General features: G+C 47.2%; 1 protein-coding gene across 1 annotated transcript; it reads right to left on the reverse strand.

The window, feature by feature from the left end:
• Positions 1 to 138: 138 nt before the first annotated feature.
• Positions 139 to 23800, reverse strand: LOC101603000 (pancreatic lipase-related protein 2). Its single transcript, XM_004659306.3, has 12 exons — positions 23752 to 23800; positions 23166 to 23320; positions 21366 to 21491; positions 20025 to 20159; positions 19454 to 19565; positions 17813 to 17932; positions 16280 to 16399; positions 7880 to 7998; positions 6491 to 6620; positions 5321 to 5432; positions 4040 to 4207; positions 139 to 216 (listed from the first exon to the last, which is right to left on the reverse strand). The coding sequence occupies exons 1-12, from the start codon at positions 23798 to 23800 to the stop codon at positions 153 to 155; spliced, it is 1410 nt and encodes a 469-aa protein (XP_004659363.1). The 3' UTR covers positions 139 to 152.
• Between the last annotated feature and the right edge of the window lie 994 nt (positions 23801 to 24794).

The following is a 24794-nucleotide window of genomic DNA, read 5'->3' on the forward strand; positions in this document are numbered from 1 at the left end:
CATTACCTACCCTGAGCCTGCCCGGAGATCTAGTAATTGTTTCCAAAATGTGACTCCAGAACATGAAGAGTGTAATAATGCTAATTCCTCAACTTCATACCAAGTGCATTGAAATTTTATTATCAGAAAGAGACAAGCGCCTGCGTACACATTCAGCAAGGGTAAAGGGACTGCAAGACGTCTTCTGCCATGGTGTCGCTGCTACAGAAACGATACCTGTGGAATAAACACATCAGGTTTGCTTGCTGGTAAAGACAGGACTTTGAATGCATCCACAGCATTTAAGCAGCCCCTGCGGCCCCGAGCCTCAGGCTGCAAAGCTCTGGGACACCAGACCGGGTGCAAGCGATTCCAACTCCGAAGACCCACTTAAGAACCTGCTCTCCTCATGGGCTAAAGGTGAATTGGCCACACCAAACTGAAGCTTATGGCTGCGGGTCTCCTGTGCTTTGTCCTAGCAAAGTTCCAGAGGCCAGCAGAAGCCCACCATCGGCCCAGACTGGACTGACCCTGTCCAGTTAGGATCACAGGGCCTTGCATAGGCTCCAGCTGGGAGTGTAAAATTGGCCACCATTTTGGAAACAGTATGGCAGGTCCGTCAGATGTTAAGCAGCCGGATCACATGATGCAGACATTCTAGGCCTAGGTGTGTCCCCAAGAGAAGCACACAGCAAGAACTTGTACATAAATGCTCATGACTACACGACACTTCCAAAGCAGAAACAATTCAGATGGCCCTCGGCGGAAAAGTGCATCAGTGAATGTGGCATATCCATGTCACAATATTATTTGTTGATAACAATAATCAAGGGCCAATATAGGTTACCTGGAAGAACCTTGAAGACATTATGCAAAGGACAACATGGTCTGCGGGTGAATTTATATGAGATGTGCAGACTAGGAAAGTCTAAAACGCAGGTTAGTTGGCTGCCAGCGGCTGGGAGATGTGTGGGTTGAGGGTGGTGCTGAGTGCGGCTGGGCAGTAGGAGGGTTTTTGGTTTTGAGGTGCTGGAAATGTTCTAAACATGATTGTGGTGCTGACTGCAGAACTCTGAACATATACTAAAAGCCACCAAGCAGTACACTCCACATTGGTACATCATATGGTGTGGGAATTACACCTCAGTAACATTTTTCAATTTGAAAAAAGATATTTCATTTTAATTAATTAATTAATTTGAGAGAGATTAAGGGGGGGGGGGGGAGAATGGGTGTGCCAGGGCCTCTAGCAGCTGCAAACAAACTCCAGCTACACGTGCCACCTTATGCATCTGGCTTATGTAGGTCCTAGGTAATCGAACCTGGGTCCTTTAGCTTCATAGGCAAGCACCTTAACCACTAAGCCATCTTTCCAGCCCTCAACTTTTAAAATTATCTTTATGTGTGTGTGTGTGTGTGTATGTCTGTGTGTATTATGTGTGTGCGCTCATGTGTGTGTGGGGAGGTGTGTGTGTGTGGTGGTCACAGGACAACCTTAGGTGTCCTTACCTGCCACCATGTTTGAGGTAGGGTCTCTTTATGATTATCACTGTGTATGCCACCCTAGCTGGTCTGTGTGCTTCCAAGGATCCTCCTGTCTCCCTCTCCCATCTTGCTACAGGAACACTGAGATTACATATACTTGCCAGTGTGTCCGACTCTATGTAGGTTTTGGAGATCTGAAATCTGGTCCTCATGCTTGTGTGATTAAGTACTTTTTCCCACTGAGCCACTGAGTCAGCCTAGTAACCTTATTTTAAAAATAATATGATTGAGAATGGAATTTCAAACGGGAAAGTGTGGGGGTGGGGAGGGAGGGAATTACCATGGGATATATTTTATAATCATGGAAAATGTTAATAAAAATTAAAAAAAAAAAAATAAAAAAAAATAAAAATAAAAATAAAAAAAAATAAAATAAAATAAAATAAAATAAAAATATCAGGCTTCCAGGCGTGCTGGCACACAGGAGATAGGAGGATCGCCGTGAGTTCAAGGCCACCCTGAGACTACATAGTGAATTCCATGTCAGCCTAGGCTAGAGTGAGAGCCTACCTCAAAGAAAGAAAGAAAGAAAGAAGGGAGGGAGGGAGGGAGGGAGGGAGGGAGGGAGGGAGGGAGGGGGGAAGAAAGGAAGGAGGGAGGGAGGAAGAAAGAAAGAAAGGAAGGAAGAAAAGAAAGGGAGGAGCAGGGGAAGACTCAAAACCCTTTTCCATGACAGGAATGAAAGGGACAGAGCATGTGCAAGAAAAACTTAGGGGCCACTAGAGTTTCTAACTTCTGATCCATTTCCATCCAGAGTACCTTTCTCTTTCTTTTCATATTTTTTAATTTTAAAAATTATTTTATTTATTTATTTGAGAGAGTAAAAGAGGAAAAGGCAGATAGAAAGACAGAATGGGCGTGCCAGGGCCTCTAGCCACTGCAAACAAACTCCAGTCCCATGTGCCCCCTTGTGCATCTGGCTTACCGGGGTCCTGAGGCTTCATGGGCATGCGTCTTAACCACTAAGGCATTTCCCCAGCCCCCTTTCTCTTTATTAATAAACCATGTCTATTCCTATCACTATCCATGTGCTGGACACAAGAACCTGGAAATCTTGGTGGGCATCCTCTGGATTCAAATCCACACTTGTGCCATCCTCAGCTAAGTGCGTGGAAAGAGCTGGATTGGGGACCAGAAGACCCAGGGCCTCCCTTGCCTGTAACCCTCTGTACCTGGATACGCAAAGCCATGGGATGCCCATGGTCCTGCAGGGGAATCAGGATTATTATCCGTTTTTGCATATGTACATGGAGTGCATGCATGTATATGTGGGTCTGCATGTACGTGTACAGTCCACGAGCAGGTGCAAGCCAAAGGACAAAGTCAGTGCTGGGTGTCACTGTCATTCTTGTCCACTTCCTTTGAGAGAGGGTCTCTCATTGGCCGGGAGCTCACTAATTAAGCTACACTGGCTGCCCTATGAGCCCCAGGGATCTGCGTGTCTCCATCTCCCCAGGCACCGGGTTAGCAGCACACACCGCCGTGCCCAGCATCTTCATGTAGGTACTGGGGTTCAAAATTAGGCCCTCACACTTATGTCGCAAGCACTGTCCTAGCTAAGCCGTTTCCTCACTCCCTTATGAATTCTGCGTTCAACAGAGGTTAAGTCATACAATCTAGCAAGATTTTGATAGGTACTTTTGAAAAAACATTTCGACGTTTGATATGTCTTCCCTCTAGCTTGCCTATGTGGTCTTAGAATGAGGACAGATGGACTGGGTCGTTCCTGCTTTGGAGCGGCCGTGATTAGTGCTGTCACAATCCTCCAGGGACCGGTTTCCGTGGGGACTTGTGTTTACATTTCTCTTGGAGGTGTGTCTCGGTGTGGAACGGGTACATCACATGGGGACCATCTGACCTTCAGCGGTACTTCCAGAGCCCTTTCAAAGAGGCAACCACCCTTCAGAGTCCCACAGCAGCGTCTGAGTCATTTCACTCAGGCTGCAACATCCCATTATTCTCTGACTACCCTCTTTTGAGGTCTCCCTGCCTTTCCCCCCCCTATATATTGTAAGATTAACTTGTTCCCTTCCAACTCCTACCAAGGAGCCAAACTCTTGGCACAGTTTCTTCCCATCCCATGCCAACATCTCCAAAAACCAAGTCATACTAACAACTAGATGCCAACTGGTACCAGAGATTCCCTCAAGTGTTTCCAAGAGATTCTCCTTGTTGCTAGAGAGGAAAGTCTCCTGTTTTTCCTAGTTTTGGCAATCTAAGGCTTACATCCAATGGTTTCTCCCTTGCCAAGTTGAATACTGCTCATGGAAATAATATTTGGCCTATCAAAGTAGATTGGCTGGGGAGATGGAGAGGAGAGATGAACATGGTGAAAGATGGCTGGGTGTCCTCAAAGGTGGGGAGGCAGATGTTTGGGTGGGTGTTAGGTAAGCAGATGTTCAGAATGTGACAGAGGAATAGATGGAGGGACAAAGGGGTGACTGGAGAAAAGTACGCATGCATAGACAGCTAGATATACACAGACAGACTGACTTGAATGAAGTAAGATACATACTCTTTCCCATTTCCCCCACTTTGCACTGTGATTTGGGAAGCCCCCAGCTTTGGATGGAAGAGATTCACTGCTCTGTTGTTCCACAGGAACTTGACCTTCTGGATTTCTCCAACGTTGAGGTCCACATCAATGCCACGCACGTGCCTTGCTTCTGGCTTGAGAGTTCCCCTGAAAATACAGATGTAAGGTAGAATGATCCATTGTGATTGTTTCTCCACTGCCACTGATTTCCTGCAGACACCGGCAATGACAGCGTCACATTCAGGGGCTGCCCAAACAAACACATTTGTGTTGAACATATTCAGAAATATTAGCTTTCAGATTTCCACTGTTTCAGTTTGTCCCTAGAGAGAAGTAAGATATTTGGAATATTTGTATATTAACTTTAATTTTACTACAGGACCAATTGATGCAATGGTTTCTTTTTTTCTTTGTTTGTTTAAAGATGCATGCAGGACTGGAGAGATGGCTTAGCAGTTAAGGCATTTGCCTGCAAAGCCAAAGGACCCAGGTTTGATTCCCTAGGACCTAAGTAAGCCAGATACACAAGGTGGTGCATACATCTGGAGTTCATCTGTAGCAGCTGGAGGCTATGGCATGCCCAGGTACTCTCTCCCTCTCTCTTTCTCTCTTTCTATCAAATAAATAAATAATTTAAAGATATATACAGCTCAGCAAACACAATTAGTTAGCATCATACATTAGCACCAGAAGTTGTCAAATTAAATGCTTATGTTGAGCTATGAACGTTGGTGTAAAAACAGAAGCTAGTTTTTACCACATAAGTTACATATTCACTCAACAGGTATCTACCAAGCTCTTTATCTATTCCACTTAAGCCAGGGACTAAGACCATGACAGCTGGCCCCAGGTTTCAGGTGCGACATGGAGTGTGTACTTGAGAGGAGAAAGTTGTCCTACGGATGGAACTTGCCCAAAGATTTTGTGTTTATAAAGCAAAAGTCCAAGAAGGTCTCATGTTGCAGGCCTGTAATTCTAGCTGCCTAGGATGCAAAAGGATTACTAATTCAAGGCCTGTTTAGCTACAAAGTGAATTCAAGGTCAGCCTGGACAATTTAGTGAAATCCCATCCATCTCAACAGAACAAAAGGAAACACTAAAAAGAGCCCTATGGAAGACACATACTTCCCTGGTATGCACGCACACACACCCACACACGCACGCACACACACACACACACACACACACACACACGTGGCATGCACCTTTGTGACTCATCTATTATGAAAGTATGGCCATTTTACTTACTATGGAACTTACTTGAAAATCTCATATTGTTTTGAGTTCCCATTACTTCCGTACAGAGCAATCCAGATGTGGCCACTCAGTTCCTTCTTTCCAGACAGCGTGACGGACACTTTGTACCTCCAACCTATGCAAAGACATACGTTCAGTCCCATGACAAAATGACCCAACTGGAAGCGCTGTTTTTCTCAGCTCCCCCACTACCCTCTTACATTAACAGACACATGTTCACTGCCAAGGGGTGATGGACATGTGCCTCAGTCTCCCTCACTCCGTTCTTTACTTCGTCTCTCCATTAGGATTATTGGTTAAAGGGGTGAGTGTGAGAGCCAGGGCAAACACATTCTGCCATCCTCACATGACAGCGTAAGCTCGTGGGAATTGAGTTTCTGTCCACTGCTACCAAAGATCGTCACCTATAAGGCTTATGAATTCTTTTAAAAGTACTTGGGGGGCTGGAGAGATGACTTAGCAGTTAAGCACTTGCCTGTGAAGCCTAAAGACCCTGGTTCAAGGCTCGATTCTCTAGGACCCATGTTAGCCAGATGCACAACGGGACACATGTGTCTGGAGTTCATTTGCAGTGGCCAGAGGCCCTGGCGTGCCCATTCTGCCTCTCTGTCTATCTGCCTCTTTCTCTCTCTCTGTCCGTCACTTTCAAATAAATAAAAATAAACAATTTTTTTAAAAAAGTACTTGGGGGCTGAAAAGACAGCTAAGCAGTTAAGGCACTTGCCTGCAAATCCAAAGGACCCAGGTTTGATTCCCCAGAACCCATGTAAGCCAGATGCCTAAGGGGACACATGCATCTGGAGTTTCTTTTCAGCAAGCCCTGGTGCACCCATTCTTTCTCTTCTCTCTCTCTCTCTCCCCCTCTCTCCCTGCATATTTCCCTCTTTCAAATAAATAAATAAAGATAAAATATTTTTAAGTTACTTGGGGGTTGGAGAGATGGCTTAGTGGTTAAGGCACTTGCCTGCAATGCCAAAGGACCCAGGTTCAATTCTCCAGGACCCACATAAGCCAGATCCACAAGGTGGAGTTCATTTGCAGTGGCTGGAGGCCCTGGTGTGTCCATTTTCTCTCTCACTCACTTACTCTCTCTCTCTGCTCCTTCTCATAAATAAACTATATATATATATATTTAAATTACTTGGGAGAAATTTAAGTAAAATGGAAACTCACGAGTAAAGTTACCACTGTCTCCTGTGTTCAGAAAAAAGGTCTGTTCCACGGCATTGTTTTTCCCCTTAAATTGGTCAGCATAGTGCCCCATCTTGGGGCATCCTTCAGATGGGCAAGGGAAACAGCCATTCTAATTGAAAAAGGTAATTTGTTAACAGTAAATTTTTGCCTTAATCATTCTATCAATTTTATCTAGCTATCTATTAATCTATGGTCAGCTACCTTCTGTCTATCCATCTACCCATCCATCTCTCATTCATCCTCTTAAGTATGCACCTATCATCTATCCATCCATATCCATCTGTCTGTCCGTCTGTCCATCCATTAATCATTCTGTCAGCCACTAGTCCAAGCATGCATGCATTTATTTACCTCTATGCTCATATATTCATGGGTTTATTCATCCATCAAAATTGTGCATAAAAAGCTGGGCATAGTGGTTCACACCTTTAATCCCAGTACTTGAGAGGCAGAGTTAGGAGGATCACTTTGAGTTCGAGTCCACCCTGAGACTACAAAATGAATTCCAGGTCAGCCTGGACTAGAGGAGACCCTACCTCCAAAAAAAAAAAAAAAAAAAAAAGGTGTGCATAAGACTGAGTTTGGCCCTGCAAGGAACCCAAAAGTACTCTGAAAGCTTAATGTATAGTTGGGAGTCCAGTCATATAGGAAGTAATAAAATGAGTAAGAGAATTCAAGACTCCAGTGTCTCTAGGGAAAAGTAACTGGGAAGAAAAACCCAAATTATTTCATAAAAAATAGAGAAAAGGAAGACCCATGATCAATTTTACTTAAATAAGAATTATTTCACCAGACTAGTTGACCCCAACATGCACTCCCTGAATGACCGTTCATTAATTGGGCGTTCAGCTCAGGTGAGCGTTTTATGGGACCGTGTAAGTGCTCTCTGTTCTGACATCACACCTTGTCCAAAATGCATTCTATGCAGGGCAAGCTTGTGATTTGGAAATTGTCGGGCAGGTGCTGGTGGTCATGTTACTGCCCAGGCCCCAAATCAAATGTCCTCATATCTTGAATTCACTTTCTCATGATCTGGTGCACATGGGCCTGTATGGAAGGCTTGCAAGTATGTCTAAGGATGATGAGGTGGGACGGGCATTTGCGTGGTCTCCTTCCCACCCTTGGGCAGACTGGAAATTGTTCTGATTGAAGTGCTGGGGATGCTGGAGAGGCTCAGCAGAGGCAGCTTTGTCATCTCCCTACAGCCCACCCTGCCCCTGCAGGAAGAAGGCTTTGGACATCTCAGAATCCATAACTTCAGCTCATTCAGGCACAGTCATATATACATCTTTTTGTCCTGTATATGCCACAGGGAAAAGTGCCATCACCAGGACCACCCTGACCCCCAGGGGCCCTTGTGTGACTTACCTCCTGAAACTCCTGGTAGGAGGCACAGGGATAGCCCAGAAAGCCATCAGGGTTGAGGATACTGCTGGCGTAATACTTGTAGCTCCGGAGGTGGTTGCAAGCCGCAAAGTTGCTCATTCCTGGGAAAACAAAAGCCTGCAGGAGCTGGGGAGAACTTCTGCCTTTGACGTTGCTCCACACCACGTGTGTTCACCCTGCTGGGCACGCTGGGGCATATGTCTAGGACGGCTATGCAGAGCCACACAACTGCTAAGGAGGGACAAGTCCCAGAAAGCATGTTTGATGAGTGCATGTAACGTACAAAGGAACCTGGAGGCTACACAAAGGGATGGTGGGAAGAGAGACAGTGAGCGGGGAGGGGGAAAGGGAGAGAAAGAGAGGAGATTCATAGAGTCTGTATCTACTTTGAAATATAGAGACACGTGGTCAGAGAGATAATGTCATTGGAGATTTTAAGAAGCTTTGCAAACATAACAATAGCCTTTAAAGGGCTGGAGGGACAGCTTTAGCGGTTAAGGCACTTGCATGCAAAGCCTAAGGACCCAGGTTTGATTCCCCAGAACCCACGTAAGCCAGATGCAAAAGGTGACACATGTGTCTGGAGTTTGTTTGCAGTGGCTGAAGGCCCTAGTGCACCCATTCTCTCTGTCTCTCTCTTTCCCCCTGAACCTTTGTCTCTCTCAATAAATAAATAATAAAATATTTTAAAAATAACACACACACACACACATACACACACACAGAGATATGCAAAAAGCCAAATGCAGGTTGAAAAAGTATAGACAGACATCCGTCCCAGTCCATGAATTGTGTACCCTTAAATTCAGCCAACCCTGAAAGGACAATGGGGTTAGGTCTGCAGTGAACACATGCTGACCTTTTTTCCTTATGCCCTGAATAATACTGACCAACAACTACTTCACAGTGTTGACACTATATTAGGTAATATTACCTGAAGATAATTTAAGGTATACTGGAAGTGGTGTGTATGTTAGAGGCCAGAATGACATCATTTTATATGTAGGGGACTTAAACATGCACTGATTGTGGGATCTGTGGGGTCCCTGGTATGCCCTGGATTCTATGGGCTCACATACCTCCCCACACACATGTGGACAGAAAAGAGCAGTGGCTATTTTTTAAAGGGATGAGCTGGGCCCGTCGGTACATGTCAAAGGCCCAGATCACTTGGTTTTCTCATGTTTTGCATGACAAGAAAGACTCTCAAGCTGTAGCTGAAGATTTTCCCACATCAGTGATCACACAGTACATTCTCTCCCTCTCTCTCTCTCTCTCTCTCTCTCTCTCTCTCTCTCTCTCTGTGTGTGTCTCTCTCTCTCTCTCTCTGTGTGTGTGTGTGTGTGTGTGTGTGTGTGTGTGTGTGTGTGTGTGTGTGTGCGTCTTTCGTTTTTCTGAGGTAGGGTCTCAGTCTGGCTCAGGCTGACCTGGAATTCACTATGGAGTCTCAGGGTGCGCCACCACATCCAGCTAGTACATTCTATTTTTGAAAACAATCACCATCAGTCCACCAAACACTGCAGTGGATCCACTCTGCCTTGCCTTGAGGACCCTGGACCATAGTGGACAGGCTTTTCCTGTGAGTCAGCTTTCTCTGGGTCTAACAGCTCCTTTTTCCCAGGCCAAATTCGGGTACTTCCAGCCTGTCTTCCCATGCCTGCCTTTCATTGATCAACTGTGCTTTAAACCAAAGATGACCTGTTTGGAAAATGATTTGCTTTTTCGTTACTCCAACTACATGGCTTACAACTTCCCACGAAGTAATCCACAGGGATCCTGGACACACTTGGGAACCATTCATGGAGGTCTGGGTGGGGGGGGGGTGCTTTTAGGACCACCCATCAAGAAAGGGACATTCTCCTTTGTGGCCAGGGTATTTCTAACTCTCCCAGCCCCTCTGCGCCCACAGCCCAGCACCCTTTAGCCAAGGCAGCCGGGTTCTGAGTGCCCACACACCAGTGTGCCTCAGCGGACAACAGAACCTGTTTTAAACTTAATTGTTTCTTTCATCCCAAATTGCTGCCCAGGGATCCCATAATAGAGGAGAAAGTGGGTTTAATTGTTCCCAGTGCCTGGCGCCTGGATGACTTGAGCTGTCCACAATGGAAACACACCCCCATGCTTAAGGCTGCTTCACTCTAAATTGCCTCTTTAATTAAACCTGGGCTCTCTGCCATTGTGCATGCTCCACTCATCACTTCTGGGAGGGGGCAGCTGTGGCTGTAACTCTGGCTCCTTAAGGGCTAGCAGAATGGTCACATCGTCCCAGGAGTTACCTAGTAGGGGCGGAGAGGTCAAAAGCTACGTTTACTTGCCACTGGATGCTGGCTATTGCTTTACCCATGAAGCACATGGGCCACACAAAGCCACTCAACAGAGTCTATTTGATGCTTGCTTTGGGCCAGGCCCACGTACTGAGATGATGCGTGCCCAAGACATTCAGCCGCAGAAAATAATGACAAATGATTACCAACCCAAAGCTTCCTCTCTCAGAAGGGAAGAACAAGGAGAAATAACTGAAGGCCCAAACAAGGAACAGCTAGGACAGATGGTACTGGGAAATCACTAGCCAGTCTAGATAAACAAAAATACACACAGCCCTAAGGAGCCACCATGAGTGCCCAGACCTCCTGGTCTCCTCTGCCCACATGCATACCCTTGACGCTCAGGGCACATCCAGCCTGGCCTTAAATCAGCTTAGTCCCTCTCTTTTCTTGGAACCACACCCAGCCCACAGCAAGAGAAGCAATGCCTCTAAGTTCTTGTGGGATGTTTGCCCTGTTTGGCATTCTGACAGCTGGAGCTGTCACCAGTGGGAGCAAAAGCGCAGGGGCTTGCAGTCAGAAATTGGGCTGAAATGTAGTGTAGCCTTTGGGCAAATTTTCTGAAGCCCAGTGACATCATGTGTGCCATGGGAGTAATTAGAGAAGGCCCTCAGTGTGGCCGAGCCATGAAAATGTGTCTCACAGAACAAGCCTATCGTAAGACTATAGTAGCTGACTCATGCATTCTGCTTTTATCCCAAATATAGCTGGTACTGCCTGAGTTCTCTCTCTCTCTCTTTGTACTTTTATATTTGTTTGCATGTGTGCATGCGTGAGAGAGGGGCAGAGAGAGAGAACGGGTGTGCCAGGGCCTGCAGCCACTGCAAACGAACTCCAGATGCATGTGCCACACCTTGTGCATCTGGCTTAACATGGGTCCTGGGGAATTGAACCTGGATCCTTTGGTTTTGCAGCATAACTGTTAAGCCATCTCTCCAGCTTTCTCTCTCTCTCTCTTTTGTGTGCATGTATGTTCATACACGTGTGTGTGTGTGTGTGTGTGTGTGTGTGTGTGTGTGTGCCAGAGGACAAATTTAGGTGTCATTCCTCAGGTATGCCTTCTGCTTCTCTGTGAGACATGGTCTCTCATTGGCCTGGTGTCAGGCACTGCCAGTCACAGGCTGGAGCCTTCAGGAGAGGGGCCTGAGCTTTCAGGCATGGCTAAGGACCCCCAGGCTACAGGAGGCCACTCCCTCTCCAAGCCCAGCACACTTGAACTTAGGGTCTGCCCATTGCCCTGTCACCTTTGGTCAGTTGCCTAAGAAACTCCTTATCAGCCAGCAGCCTTCACACAGTCCTGAGCCCCTAGATCACCTGCCCCCCGCCATTGCCTACATGCTAGGATGAATGTCCCCATATGCTAATTAGGCATCAGAAATGAACTTGGTATGTCCAATCCCCTTAGGGTCCTTCCGGAACTCCACCATCAGATGCATATAAACCCATTTCCCTGACAATAAACTGAGAGAGAGCTGTTCAACTATCTTCCAAGAGTGTTTCTTTTGTCATGCGTTCACCCATTCCGGTTGCCTGGGTGCCTTCAAGGGGCCATGGCCAGGGCCCAGGGGACATAGGAACCCACACAAACCCACAGCTGGAACCCAAACAGGGACTCTCGGTATTGACTGAAGGCCAGCCATCCTCTGCCTGGACCCCGACAGCCCATTGGGTGTTGGCAAAAACCATCTATCTTTCTCTTTCCTCCATCAGACGGAAGCTATTTTTCTCTTTTTCCTTCTTTATTTAATATTGTCTCCCAGCAAAAGAAATCACAGATTCGTAAATTATGGGCTCTTCTGAAAGTTAAGGGAATTAAGCTCTCTCAGAGGAAGGCCAGCTCCTTTTGAGAAGTCCTCCAGGTTGTCCCCTGGATTTCTGGGCATCCATGTGGCCCAGACACATGGACCTACATAGCTTATCTGACTAGGAAATGAAAAGTTCAGGAAGGAAATTTCCCCTCACCCCCTTTAAGCAGTGAAACTGCAAGCCGGCTTTGCAAGCACTCCAAAGCAGTTCAAGTCAGTCAGGCGGTGGGCTCACATGTGCCCAGACAATGGCGCCTTGGCCCATGCAGGTGCCAAGTCTCTGCTTCCTCTCTCAGTGGCCCCCCCTTTGCCTGGTGGCCCCCCAGTGGGACCCTTCCTTCTTTAGCAGCCTACCGGGTGGGTGCCCAGGAGCTGGGCAAAAAAAAAGAAAAAAGGTCACATTTAACTAAAGCCTATGGTGAACTGCAGTTTTACATAAAAATGTCATACTTTGTTGCATGATATCATAAATATAATTACTGAGTTAATGTTCTAGGACAACTTCAACTGACGTAGAGGATTATTGGAAACAACAGAATCTCTGAAGTGGTAATTTATAACTTGTCAGGTATTTTAAAATAAAAAAAAATATTATAATGTCCTGTTACTTAAAAGGAGCGGCAACTGACCTGACTTCTAGGCCAGCCTTTCTCAAGATAGCAACAAAATTAGCCTTAGTTACTCCTAATAAAATCATTTCCAAGTGTGTTACTGGTGTAATGGCATAAAATTGTCTTTAGACTATTTGCTAGTCAATGAGTAATAGGATTAATCAATTTGGTATAAATTTTCTTAATAGCCTTATAAGAAAGATGTTTAATAATGGAGTGAGATGAGTTGATTGAAGGAACTTGGAAGGAACTTTTAAATGTTGGGACATAGAATACTCATTAAAAATTCTTTCTGAGGGCTGCAGGGATGGCTTAGTGGTTAAGCACTTGCCTGTGAAGCCTAAGGACCCCGGTTTGAGGTTCAATTCCCCAGGGCCCACGTTAGCCAGAGGCACAAGGGGGCGCACACGTCTGGAGTTTATATTTGCAGTGGCTGGAGGCCCTGGCGCGCCCATTCTCTCTCCTTCTCTCTCTCTCCTTCTCTCTTTGTCCTGTCGCTCTCAAATAAATAAATAAAAATGAACAAAAATCTTTTAAAAAATGCTTTTTGAGTGGTACTTAGATCAGAATGTTAAAGTATGTGGATAAAGATGTGTATATGTAGGAAAAAAATTTCAGGCTATACCTAAATACCATGCCTAAAGTTAGAGATTTTTCAACTGTTTACAAACTCTTAAGGAACAAAAAACTAATTTTTAGTATAAAATATGTTGGGATAGCTTGAGTAATCATTATCAAATTTAAGTCATGTATAAAACATAAAATTGTTTTATGTTAATAAAAATTTCTATGGGGCTGGAGAGATGGTTAGCGGTTAAGTGCTTGCCTGTGAAGCCTAAGGACCCCGGTTCGAGGCTCGGTTCCCCAGGTCCCACGTTAGCCAGATGCACAAGGGGGCGCACGCGTCTGGAGTTCGTTTGCAGAGGCTGGAAGCCCTGGTGCGCCCATTCTCTCTCTCTCCCTCTGTCTTTCTCTCTGTGTCTGTCGCTCTCAAATAAATAAATAAAAAATTTAAAAAAAAAAAAAGGGCCAATATTTTGGCCTGTGCTCCCAGGTCATGAGGCCACTGGAGATGATGGGACACACTGGCCCCCTGGTAAGCCAACTGTCTTCCTGAGCATGGAGGATACGGAGACCCAAACAAAATTGGTGTACAGTCTGAAACAGGAGAGTCCCAACTGAGGAGCAATCAGTCCTCCTGAATTACCAAAGAAGGGAAAACTACTTGGCCAGCATGACCCTGACTCATCCTAACAGACAGAAAGCACCAGTAATTTATAGGGCTACTCCTGGTTCCCTAAAGTCTCCTTTGGAGAGCCATTAATGACCTCCAAAATTAATCCTTAATTAAATTTTGGCTATCTGCATGGTCTTAAATACTCAGAGAATATAGACAAAAGATAAAAAATGACTTAAATATATGAATGGCTTATTAAGTAATACAACAAAAGCTTTCCAAGAGGGGAAACAAACATTAAGATGTCTTTTCCCCATAGTTCTAATTCTACAATAAAGAAAAACAACTATAGATGTCAAAAGGGTTATTTTCAAATCTAGAGTATATAAATAAGTTCTGAGACCAAAAAAAATATATTTGTATAGCATTTAATGGCACCCAATACCTCTCTATTATCAAGGTTAAATGTTGTGTATATGTTTCTGATAACTCTGCTAATATTTCATCTGTTTTACAAGCCATGTCAAATACTACTGTGTCATTTAATAAATAATTCCGGAAGAAAATCTCAGCCAGCTCATCCTCAGATGGTCCTGAGACAATCCAAGCCTGTCTACCTAGATTCCCTCAACCACAAAAAGGACCAGTTTGCTTTGTGCTGACTTCTTAACTCCTTACTTTTATTCTTTCTCCCCAGTGTTCTCTTCCAAGACTATCTTCCTACACTCTGGGGTCCATAAGAATAGTTTCCCTCTCTGGGAGACTCTCTAACTGCAACCAGTCCCTATTTTGTGTCCCATTCAGCAGGAAATATTAAGTGATTTGATTTCTTCATCCCTTGTCCCCTAAAAGCAGTTAGAATGTCATCTCATGAGAGGGAGAAATAAAGGGGGAATTAGGGTGACTGGACCCCTGAAAGTACAAAGGACAAGAAAAACTTTCTTATCTCTTGCCCATTTCCAAAGAACTGGTTTTCCATGTGTGCTCTGAGTCCCTGGCTCTGCAAAGGACAGGCCTCGCCCTCTTTGATGCTGGTCCAGTTATGTTTCTCTGCCTGCCCAGTACTAAGCCGACCAGAGCTGAATACCTGCTCAATATTTCCATAATCAGGACCAGTTGTGTCAAAACACCAGCTCTCCTTTGGTGCAAAAGGAATAATCACCCCATGCATAAATATTTCCTCTCCCACTTATTGTTCCCCAGTCTTGATTGCTTCAGAGGTGAAATCTCTACAAAAAAAAACCCTACAAACTTCACCTGTGCCAACTGCCTGCACCAACTGAAGGAGACCCTCATCCCTCTGCTGGTGGGCCTCAGTGTGACCTGTCTCTGGGTGCCTCCAGTGACCAACAGCCTCGAATCTCTCCAGAGACAATGAACTTTCTCGCTGGTGTGGTACTTCAAAACCCTCTAGCCTTAGACTTCATTACTGCTGAACTCGGGGGCATATATGGTCTTGGCACAAAAATATTGTTTTCTTTGTTAACAAATAGAATATTGTTAAGCCACTTGACTGCAACAAGTGTGAGGACCCCACCACCTGGTTCTCTAGCCCTTTACTTACTTGGCTTCTCCTTAGTCCCTTTCTTACTATAGGAACCCTTTCGCTTGGAGCCCCTGTCTCATCAAATTTCTCAGACAACAAATAACTAATATTGCTAGGGTTGCTACTAATCAGGTCCTTGTACACCACCTAACTCTTATCTGGACCTATGGTAAATTTTGAAGAACTCATTTGGGATGACACTGCCCCATTATAAAAACAAAGGAGGAGTTGTCGGGCACTGCCAGGCACAGGCTGGAGCCTTCAGGAGAGGGGCCTGAGCTTCCAGGCATGGCTAAGAATGCCCAGGCTCCAGGAGGTCACTCCCTCTCCAAGCTCAGCACACCTGAACTTAGGCTCTGTCCATAGCCCTGTGACCTTTGGCCAGTAGTCTACGAAACTCATCAGCCATCAGCCTTCACACAGTCCTGAGACCCTAGATCATCTGACAGCCCCCCTGCCATTGCCTACATGCTAGAATGAATGTGCCCATATGCTAATTAGACATCAGAAATGAACTTGGTATGTCCAATCCCCTTAGGGTCCTCCCCTCCACTCTCAGATGCTTATAAACCCATTTCCCTGACAATAAACTGAGAGAGCTGTTCAACTATCTCCTGGGAGTGTCTCACCATGCGCTCACCCATTCCAGTTGCCTGGGCACCTTCAGGGGACCATGGCTGGGCCCCAGAGGACACAGGAACCCACAGCCTGGAGCTCACCAGTTACATTAGATTGTCTGACCAGAGAGCCCCAGAGATCATCCTGTCTCTACCTCCCCTGTGCTGGGATCATAGGTGTGCCCCAGTGCCTGACATTTTGAAATGGGTACTGGGGGTCGAACTCAGGCCCTCATGCTTGTGAGACAAGAACTTTACAGGGTGAGTCGTCTCCTCAGCCCTGACTTCCTACTTGTACGTACCTTCCCACAGTCCATCGATGTCAACGATGGTCGAAAGGGCATTTTTCTGACATCCTGGCATTGTCTCTCCCCCATTTGGAAAGAAATCCAGATGGCCCACCTTTTGGCTCATTCCAAAACCTGAAACATTTGCATCAAGTGAGATGTGGCCCCAAAGTTCTATCGTGGCCACAAGCTTTCTTCCCCCTTAGCACAACCATACCACCTCTTGCTCTAGAAAATTCTCAGACATGAACACTTGGCAAGACAGGAAGGCACCAGAGACACCGGAAGTGAGGGGAGGGGGAATGTGGGCTCTGGGTGAGTGTGCAAACATATATTTGCATGTGTGCCTGTCAGTCCATCTTGGGGAGGTCCTGGACGATAGCTATGTGCCCTAATGCCACGAGGCACCAACGGGCTTATATCAGGCATAGTTTGCATTACTTTATCTACTTTGAAATTATGGATTCTACACTATGTCTTTAATAAGTGGTGTTGTATGTAGAACACAGAACATACTAGACAAGCGCCCTACCACTGAGCTACACATCCCCAGCCCCCGGGTTATGTTGAGAGGGGAAGACTACATAAATTATCCTGTGCTTTTGGACACTATAGCTTAACAGCCCAGAGTTGTGTCTTTAGAAGTGCACAGACCTGCAACCAAACCCTGCTTCTACTGTCTCACCGCATGCAATTCCATAGTTCCTCAACCCCAGTGAGCCTCAGTTGCTCCGCTGTGAAATGGTGATAAGGTCTCCTCTCCCGGGTGTTAAACACAGGCTAGTATGCATAGCATTCAGTGCAGCACAGCGTAAGTAGTCAATGGTGGACATCAACGTCATCATCACTGCCACCATTTTCACTGAAAGCATCCTGTATTGGTAAGCTTTTTGAGTGATAATGCAACAACAAATCCAGAGGGAAAAAATTACTGATTTTAGAAGAACTGAATAAAGGGATGCATATATATATATAATTTCCAACTAGCCAGACTGTAACCAAAGCCTTGATAAAAGAAAAAAAAAAAATCAGAGGCTGGGGGAGGTGGCTCAGCAGCAAAGGTGCTTGCTTTGGAAAGCCTGCTAGCCAGGGTTCCATTTTGTCTACAGCCACAAGAGGTCCTGGCACATCCACTCCTTCTACCTTTCTTTGTTGACAAATAAATTTTAAAAATTAAAAAAGAAAAAAAGAAAAAAAAAGAGTTTGTGCTTTTAACTCAGGCCAAGTGAAAACTGCACATCAGCCACTTCGGATCTTGGAGGACAGGGAAGGGTGTAGGATCTGAAGATTAAGTGACAGCGTGCTTGGCCTGCAGACGAGCTTCTGGTCCAGCCTGAGGACACAGGGCCGTCTCACTGCACTGTACTGGCTGTTTGTGGCCGGCGTCCATTTCTACTGATTAGCATCTGAGATGTTTCCATGATAGTTCACCATGATGAAGGATCCCTCTGGCAAGTTTCCGTGTGGCTGTGTGTGACGGGGGCTGGGGACACCCGGACCCAGTGTGAGCAATCACAGATGACCAGGGGGTGGGGCTGAGGAACTCACCTAGGTAAGGGAATATGGGAGCAATATCGGTGTGAATCACGTCCACAAACATGGCGTCGGATGGGTCCAGCCGCACCTCTTCGGGCACGCCCTGGAAGTAAGGCTCTGCCGGGTCCAGGCCTGCCGTGTGGAAAGGAGGTGAGCCAGCGGTCCCCCAGAGAGACTGAGATCTAAACTTGAGTCTGAGGTACAGGGCCAGCAGCTACAGTTCCATGAAGAAAGAGAGGCTGGGCTACAATGGCCAAGGGGACACGGCCTGCACTGGAACATGGGAACCCCTGGTTGCCTTGCTCCCTGGGTGTGGCACTCACACCTGTTTCCTTTTTCCTGTTCTTTCCACACTCTGGTTACCATCTGGCCACTACTATCAAGAGAGTGCAGCTCCCTCACCCCACCCAGCCGCACCCCAGGCGGGTAGGAGACCCTGAACGCAGCCATTCCCTTGGGTCTTTTCTCATGCTTGGCTCCCAGTCTTCTGTGCCCTTCCCCACATTCCACCTTTATCTAAATCCCCCTCCAAGACCCAGCTCAAGGGCTTCTCCTCCACGACAAGTTAACCTCTCCTTTCTCAGCCATTCTAGCCGCTGCATGACTTGGTGCTTAGTAATTCAGCTTTGAATTCTGTCCGCTTAGCTTTCTGCAGCCTAGCCTGGGCCGTGGGTTTCCCAAAGCAGTCAATCTTCAAAGAGAGGATAGCTATCTTCAAAGAGCAAGGATGGGAAGAGCGTGAAACATGATGGCCTCCTCTTCTTGCTCCTTTGGCTCATGGTCAAACGCTTGCCCTTATCCAGAAAGTGGGGATAGGCCCTCTTTCTTACAGGCCTGTTATAAAGACCTCATGGAAAGATGTAAGAGGGCGTGCCAGGGAATGGAGAACTGCAAAACTGTGAACTGATTCTCTGACTCCGGGCCCCACGCCTCGCCCAGCGCCGCAGCAAAGGGCGTGAAGTTACACACAGGCTCGGGCTGCCCCACGTGCGCAGCGGCCCGGGTCGTGCAGGGTGAATGCGCTCTGCCTAACCACTCGCCCATTCATTGTTTGCTGAGCACCTCCTGTGTGGCAGGCCTCAACTTTCGTTTTCTGCCGTGCCTGACAATAAAAATAGTCAAGAAATATTTGTTCGTGGAACTGAAGTAGTTCTTCAAAAATTATTAAAAAAAAAAAACAACAACTTTGTCACACTTGAGCAGTAACATCCCGGAAGTCAGGTTTCATTGCTAGGTATACATCTCTTGTTTTACAAATACATTTTTTTTTAAATCTACAATCATGTGTTTTTGTTTTTGTTTTGTTTTGTTTTTTTGCCGTTATTTTGTCTTTCAAGGTAGGGTCTTACTCTAGCCCAGGCTGACCTGGAATTCACTCTGTAGTAGTCTCAGAGGTGGCCTCGAACTCACAGAGATCCTCCTACCTCTGCCTCCCGAGTGCTGGTACTAAAGGCGTGCGCCACCACGACTGGCTACAATCATCTTTTTTCTTTTTTTAATTTTTTTAATACACATTAAGACACAGGGACAATGATCTTAAGTCACCTAAAATTAGCACCTGGAAGGGTATGGGTGCCCTTTGTCGACGCTGGACATGCACTAGCCAAGACTTTCCGCCACCCTCACCTAGTCTTGGCGACCCAGGAATCCTACCTGTGATTCTGCCCAGGTGACCCTCCAGCCTCCGGCCCGCCTCCCCGGCCACGTGCGCTCCCAGGCTGTGGCCAATGAGGTGCACGTCCTCGGGATTGTATCCCAGCTCTGTCTGCGGAAGGAGGGCACGTCAGGTCCCCCAGTGTGCACGTGGGGACGCGCGGACCGCGGACCGGGGCGCGGACACCGAAGCGCCCGGGCTCTGGACCTGGGTCTGAGGATGCTGCGGCGGCGGCGGGAGCATCCGCGCTGGTGCGCGCAGCAACAGTGCCGACCAGTGGCCGCCCTGACCACTGCAGGCAGTTTAGGCTGGCCGGGCCACCCAGGAGAGGGGAGTGGGCCTGGGAGGCTAGGGCCCCTCCAGGGCACACTGCAGAGAAGGAAACAGGGACAGCCTGCACTCCGATTCTCCACACCACCCCCCACGTTGTTCTAGGCTGAAGACCCAGCTCCAGTAGAGAACTGCTGGGCTGTCCTGCCTGCTTTTTTTTTACTCTGCAAGGAAAGGCCTTATTTCCAAAGGAGAAACTGAGCCTCCAGGTTTGTCGCCTTGGCCCAGGCAGGGATTTACCCACAGTACTTGAAGGAAGAAAGCGATCTCCGCCCCAACCACACGAGTGTTGTAGGCGGCTTGGGTGTATGTGGTCCGGGACCCGTGCCTCCAGTCCACGCAAATGCAATTCACCTTCTCCACTTGAAACATTTTCTGCGGACACGAATATGAGAGAGGGGAGGGCTGGAGAGATGACTTAGTGGTTAAGGTGTTTGCCTGCAAAGCCAAAGGATCCAGGTTCGATTCCCCAGGACCCACGTAAGCCAGATGCACAAAGTGGCACATGTATCTGGAGTTCGTTTGGAGTGGCTGGATGCTCTGGCATGCTCTCTCTCTCTCTCTCTCTCTCCCTCTCAAATAAATAAAAATAAAATATTTTTTTAAAAATATGAGAGAGGCACAGTGCCTGACACTACACAAGACAATCATAATAGGAGGAAAAGATCAGGACATCAAAATAAGAGAGAGACTGATTGAGATGGGAAGGGAATATGATGGAGAATGGAGTTTCAAAGGGGAAAGTGGAGGAAAGGAGGGTATTACCATGGGATATTTTTTATGATCATGGAAGCTGTTAATAAAAAAATTTTGGAAGAAAAAAATATAAGAGAAGGGAGAGAGGAGACAGGAGAAGAGGGAAGAGCCGGGGAGGAGACGGCAGGGGAGGGGAGGGAAGGGAAAAGCAAAAGAGACATCATTTCAACCGGCCCAAGTTGCACACCTCGGAGACAGGAACCCGCCTTCGTCAAGTACCTCGCTGGCATCAGAATTTCCCTTTCCTTCCTGCCTATCAGGGTTACCCTGGGCACAGCCCTATGAACTGGCTCTATGGATCTTAATGGACATGGAAGCTGAAAAGCTCAGGTCTCCGGGGCAAGTCAAGCAGGTCAGCAGATCACTAGCATATTCCAGGGACTTAATTACCACAAGTGGCCAGTGGGCCCCACACAGTGATAGAAAATGTCCCCTGGTCACAGAGCCTCATTTTGTGGGATAGTGAGGCTGTAGAGGGCAACATTGTGTGTGTGTGTGTGTGTGTGTGTGTGTGTGTGTGTGTGTGTGTCACACAGGAGTTTGATGAGACTGACTACCTGCTGTGCTAACAAGACACTACTACACACAGAGGTTTTATATCCACTGTCAGAGACAGTGTGATGTGTGTGGTTCCCACCTCTGAGACTTGCTGCGAGAACTTGCAATGGATGCTCCTGAGAGTCAGTGCTTCCTTGGTGGTTTTAAGAAGGATTCCCATCCCCCCACCCCCCTCTTTAATCTCTGGAGTATTTATTTCCGAGTCTTAGGGGCAGCAGAGGTGCAGTTTTTGAATCTGGGTGCCGGGAGAGGAGGGTGGGCTCCTACCTGGCACATGTCCCGCAGCCAGTTCTGGTCCCCTTTGTCTATGAAACCATGGATAATGAATCGTGTCTTGTGACCCACTTGGAAGTTGGAAGCCTTGATGGTGGCTGGGTCAGTGGCATTAATCACCTGGTTTAATGAGACAAGATGAATTTGAATGTTTGCCTTTCCAACCTGCAGGCCTGTGGTAGCCAATCCTGTAACAAAGGAGATCTCAGGTTTGGCTCCCTCAAGGTGGGGTGAACCGAAGGGTCCCTGATATGGGGTCATGGCTGGAAGTTAGAAAGTTCAGAGCTGGAGAGATGGTTTGGTGGTTAAGGTGCTTGCCTGAAAAGCCTGAGGGCCCAGGTTTGATTCCCCAGGTCCAACGTAAGCCAGATGCACAAGGTGGCATATGCATCTGGAGTTCCTTTGCAGTGGCTAGAGGCCCTGGCACACCCATTCTCCCTCACCTCCCTTTCTCTCGGTCTCAAATAAAAGTAAATACAAAAAAGAAAGTACAAGTTCACTGACTATTGTCCCAAGCCTTGAAAGAAGATCTAGTATTTCTGTAAAACAAAGAGTAAGCAACAAGCTACAGTAGTGACTGGGTTCCTCAACTGAAGTTGGGATGTTTCTGTGTCACTGTGTAGTTGCAGATATCTTAAGGTGTCGCCAGGCATGGTGGCGCACGCCTTTAATCCCAACACTAGGGAGGCATAGGTAGGAGATCGCTGTGAGTTCAAGGCTATCCTGAGACTACATAGTAAATTCCAGGTCAGCCTGAGTGAAACCCTACCTCAAAAAACAAAAAAAAAAAGGTGTCATTTATACTCACCACTGTTTCCAATTACACACTTGCTAGATCAACCCTTGTTACTGCGATGATTAAACAAAACATATAATATCATGTCGCATATTATGTTCTGGTGACTTTTTATTACAACTAATTTCCTTTGCAATCAATTGTAGTTTATTTTTGCATTTAGAAATAATTGGAGAAGAGCTTCCTGAAGCAGCCAATGAGGTCCCTGGAATGGGGACAGTGGAAGAGTCTTGGCCAGAATCCATAGGCTTGAGCTATAGCTTTGTGGAGCTGGTGACTTTGGAGTAGACCCTATGCCCACAGGCCTGCTCAGGCTCCCTTGTGCCAAGACAAATGCCAGGAAGATCACACACTAAGGCGCATAGTCACTGTGTCTATGCAACCTCTGGTCTGAGGGCATAAAGTAGGTAATTTGTCACATAGCACCCCACCGTGGGTGACCACAGAGATCTAGACACACACACCTTGCTCTCAAAACTATATCAGGGACCAGAGCGCATGGAATTCATAGAAAGGTCATCTTGGAACTGTCACCTGGTTACTTCTGATCACTCAGAACAGGACTGTCCGGCTTCTTCCCAGCAGATCCCTGGTCCCGAAGGTCACTCCCTGGAAACTCATGTTTTCTCCTTTGTGGTTAATTGCCTCCCCTCCACCTGTTGTCTGGCTTCTCAGAGAGGCTCTGTATCTCGCACGCCTCAGCACCCAGGCTTCTCCATAAAGGCCACTGCTATTCCCTTCCTCCAAAGGGATGCTGATGTCTGGGTGGCCCTGAAGATCTACACAACAGCGTGTGGGCGTGTGGGCATTTCTGGGTTGAACATCTGCAGGTTTCCTTAGCTACTCAGGTTTAAAATCCTTAGAGCCAAGATGGCTGCGGGTCTCACATGAGGGGGACAAGATCCTTAGAAGAGGACGAGTTATCCCTTAGATGGTCCCAGAACCCAAGCTGAGACATTATTATCTCCGCCCCCCTGTCATCCCACACCCACTCTTACTTGGTAGCTTTTTGGATTTTCATTTGTGTACAGAAGAAAGCGGGTACGGATGTCCTCGGGGGACCAGGGTAGTATCTTCAAAGGCCTCTGAACTGTCCCTGCCCAAGGCTTTTCGTTGGAAAAACAGCCAAGTTTCCCATAGCAGATCTCCAGCCCTGGGATGGAAGGGCCATAAATAGCATGCGTGTGAGGCTCAGGAAAGAAGCAGTGTTATCTCTTCATCTGTGCCCCTGAATTTCTGTGGTGATAAGAACCCCCTGGGGGTAAAGGCTATGGGGCCGGACGTACACACTGCCAGGCTTATCCCTCTGAGAATCTGAGTGAGCAGCTCTGAAGTGGGGAGGGGGGTCATGGAAATGGCATGTTTAATAAGCTTTCCTTAATCAGGCAAGTTGGGGGGGATGAGGGGGCTCATCTGCAATGAAACAGTACCAAGAAACTCCCAGCTGGCCCACCACCCATCACACGTCATCTCGCATCTAGTATTTAATCAAGCACTATGAACGCTACCGCCAAGATGCCACTTTACTCATTTTGACATCTCATCCAGGATGTTCTCCTAGAGGGACGGCGACAGCATCCTCACCTTGAACGCTGGCCAGCAGCAGGCTGATGACGGTCCACGAAGGCAGCATCTGCACGGAGGAAAACACACACCCACCGACACCCGCAGACACAGCTGTGAGACAGGTAGGGTCAGGACCCACCCGGGCAGGAGCCCTGGAGCCCACCTGGGAAGGAGAGTGAACAGGAGTCCAGCAGCCTGGGCTGCACAGGGCTCTCCTTTGAAGGAGGGGTCCACTAAGCGACCCCACCCTGGGACCCCAGACTCCAGGGTCTTCCCCTGTGGTTGCTTTCCCTTTGGCGCCTGCCCCGTGGCAACCTACGGTGCCCCATCTCTGTCCAGGTGTCACCACGACTTACTGTGCCACCCTGGGATGCCCAGTCATGCTCAGCGGGGTTGGCGGTGGCCTTTTATAGGCACGCTGTATCCTTTGGACGCCTTTGAGGGAAGGCCAGGAGAGGGAAGATAGGGCTGCACGTGAGCACCTTGAACCTCACTTATCATAAACACATAGACTGGGGAGCAGGGCTGTTTGTAAAGCGAAATTCAAAGGAAAGAAAAACCACCTTTGGGGATGGGAAAGAAAGGCTGTGTTAATCTGAGTTACAGGTTCAATTGCCCCCCACCCAAAAAATAAACATAGTGTTCCCAAAATGAGAACAAGGCTTTGTCAAGATGGCATCTTCCAGGAGCATCCTTTCAGACCCAGAGACTCCAAATGATCTGCTTTCCCTGCAAAACTGGGTATCTGAAACCTTGGTGCTCAGTGGAAATGCATGTTTAGCATGGACACACTTTGGTACTTGGGGAGCGGGGTGGACAGACATCAGTCCCAGCCTCAGTGAACCCAGACAGGGGAAATAAAGGTAACTGTGGAGACAGGGACACTCACGCTAATTACACTGTTTGCATGCATATTTGCTAAGCCAGCTGGTGAATGTTCAAGCCACTTCTACGCTGCTTGGGCAGTACTTTGACCTGGAGATAAGTAGTAGAATCATTTCCTTTCCTCTGCAGCTAAGAGGAGATCCTGGGTGAACAGCCAGGTGCTGCCCTGCTGTGTT

The sequence above is a fragment of the Jaculus jaculus genome, chromosome 1, assembly GCF_020740685.1.
Source record: "Jaculus jaculus isolate mJacJac1 chromosome 1, mJacJac1.mat.Y.cur, whole genome shotgun sequence".
NCBI classification, from domain to species: domain Eukaryota; kingdom Metazoa; phylum Chordata; class Mammalia; order Rodentia; family Dipodidae; genus Jaculus; species Jaculus jaculus.

Excerpts from the sequence above, each read along its gene's own strand:
- LOC101603000 (XM_004659306.3), bottom strand. The coding sequence starts at position 23,800 with ATGCTGCCTTCGTGGACCGTCATCAGCCTGCTGCTGGCCAGCGTTCAA. Across the intron at positions 17,933-19,453 it reads TCACCTGGGCAGAATCACAG|GCCTGGACCCGGCAGAGCCT; the intron begins GTAGGATTCCTG and ends TCCACACGGCAG. Across the intron at positions 7,999-16,279 it reads CATCGATGGACTGTGGGAAG|GAATGAGCAACTTTGCGGCT; the intron begins GTACGTACAAGT and ends TTGTTTTCCCAG.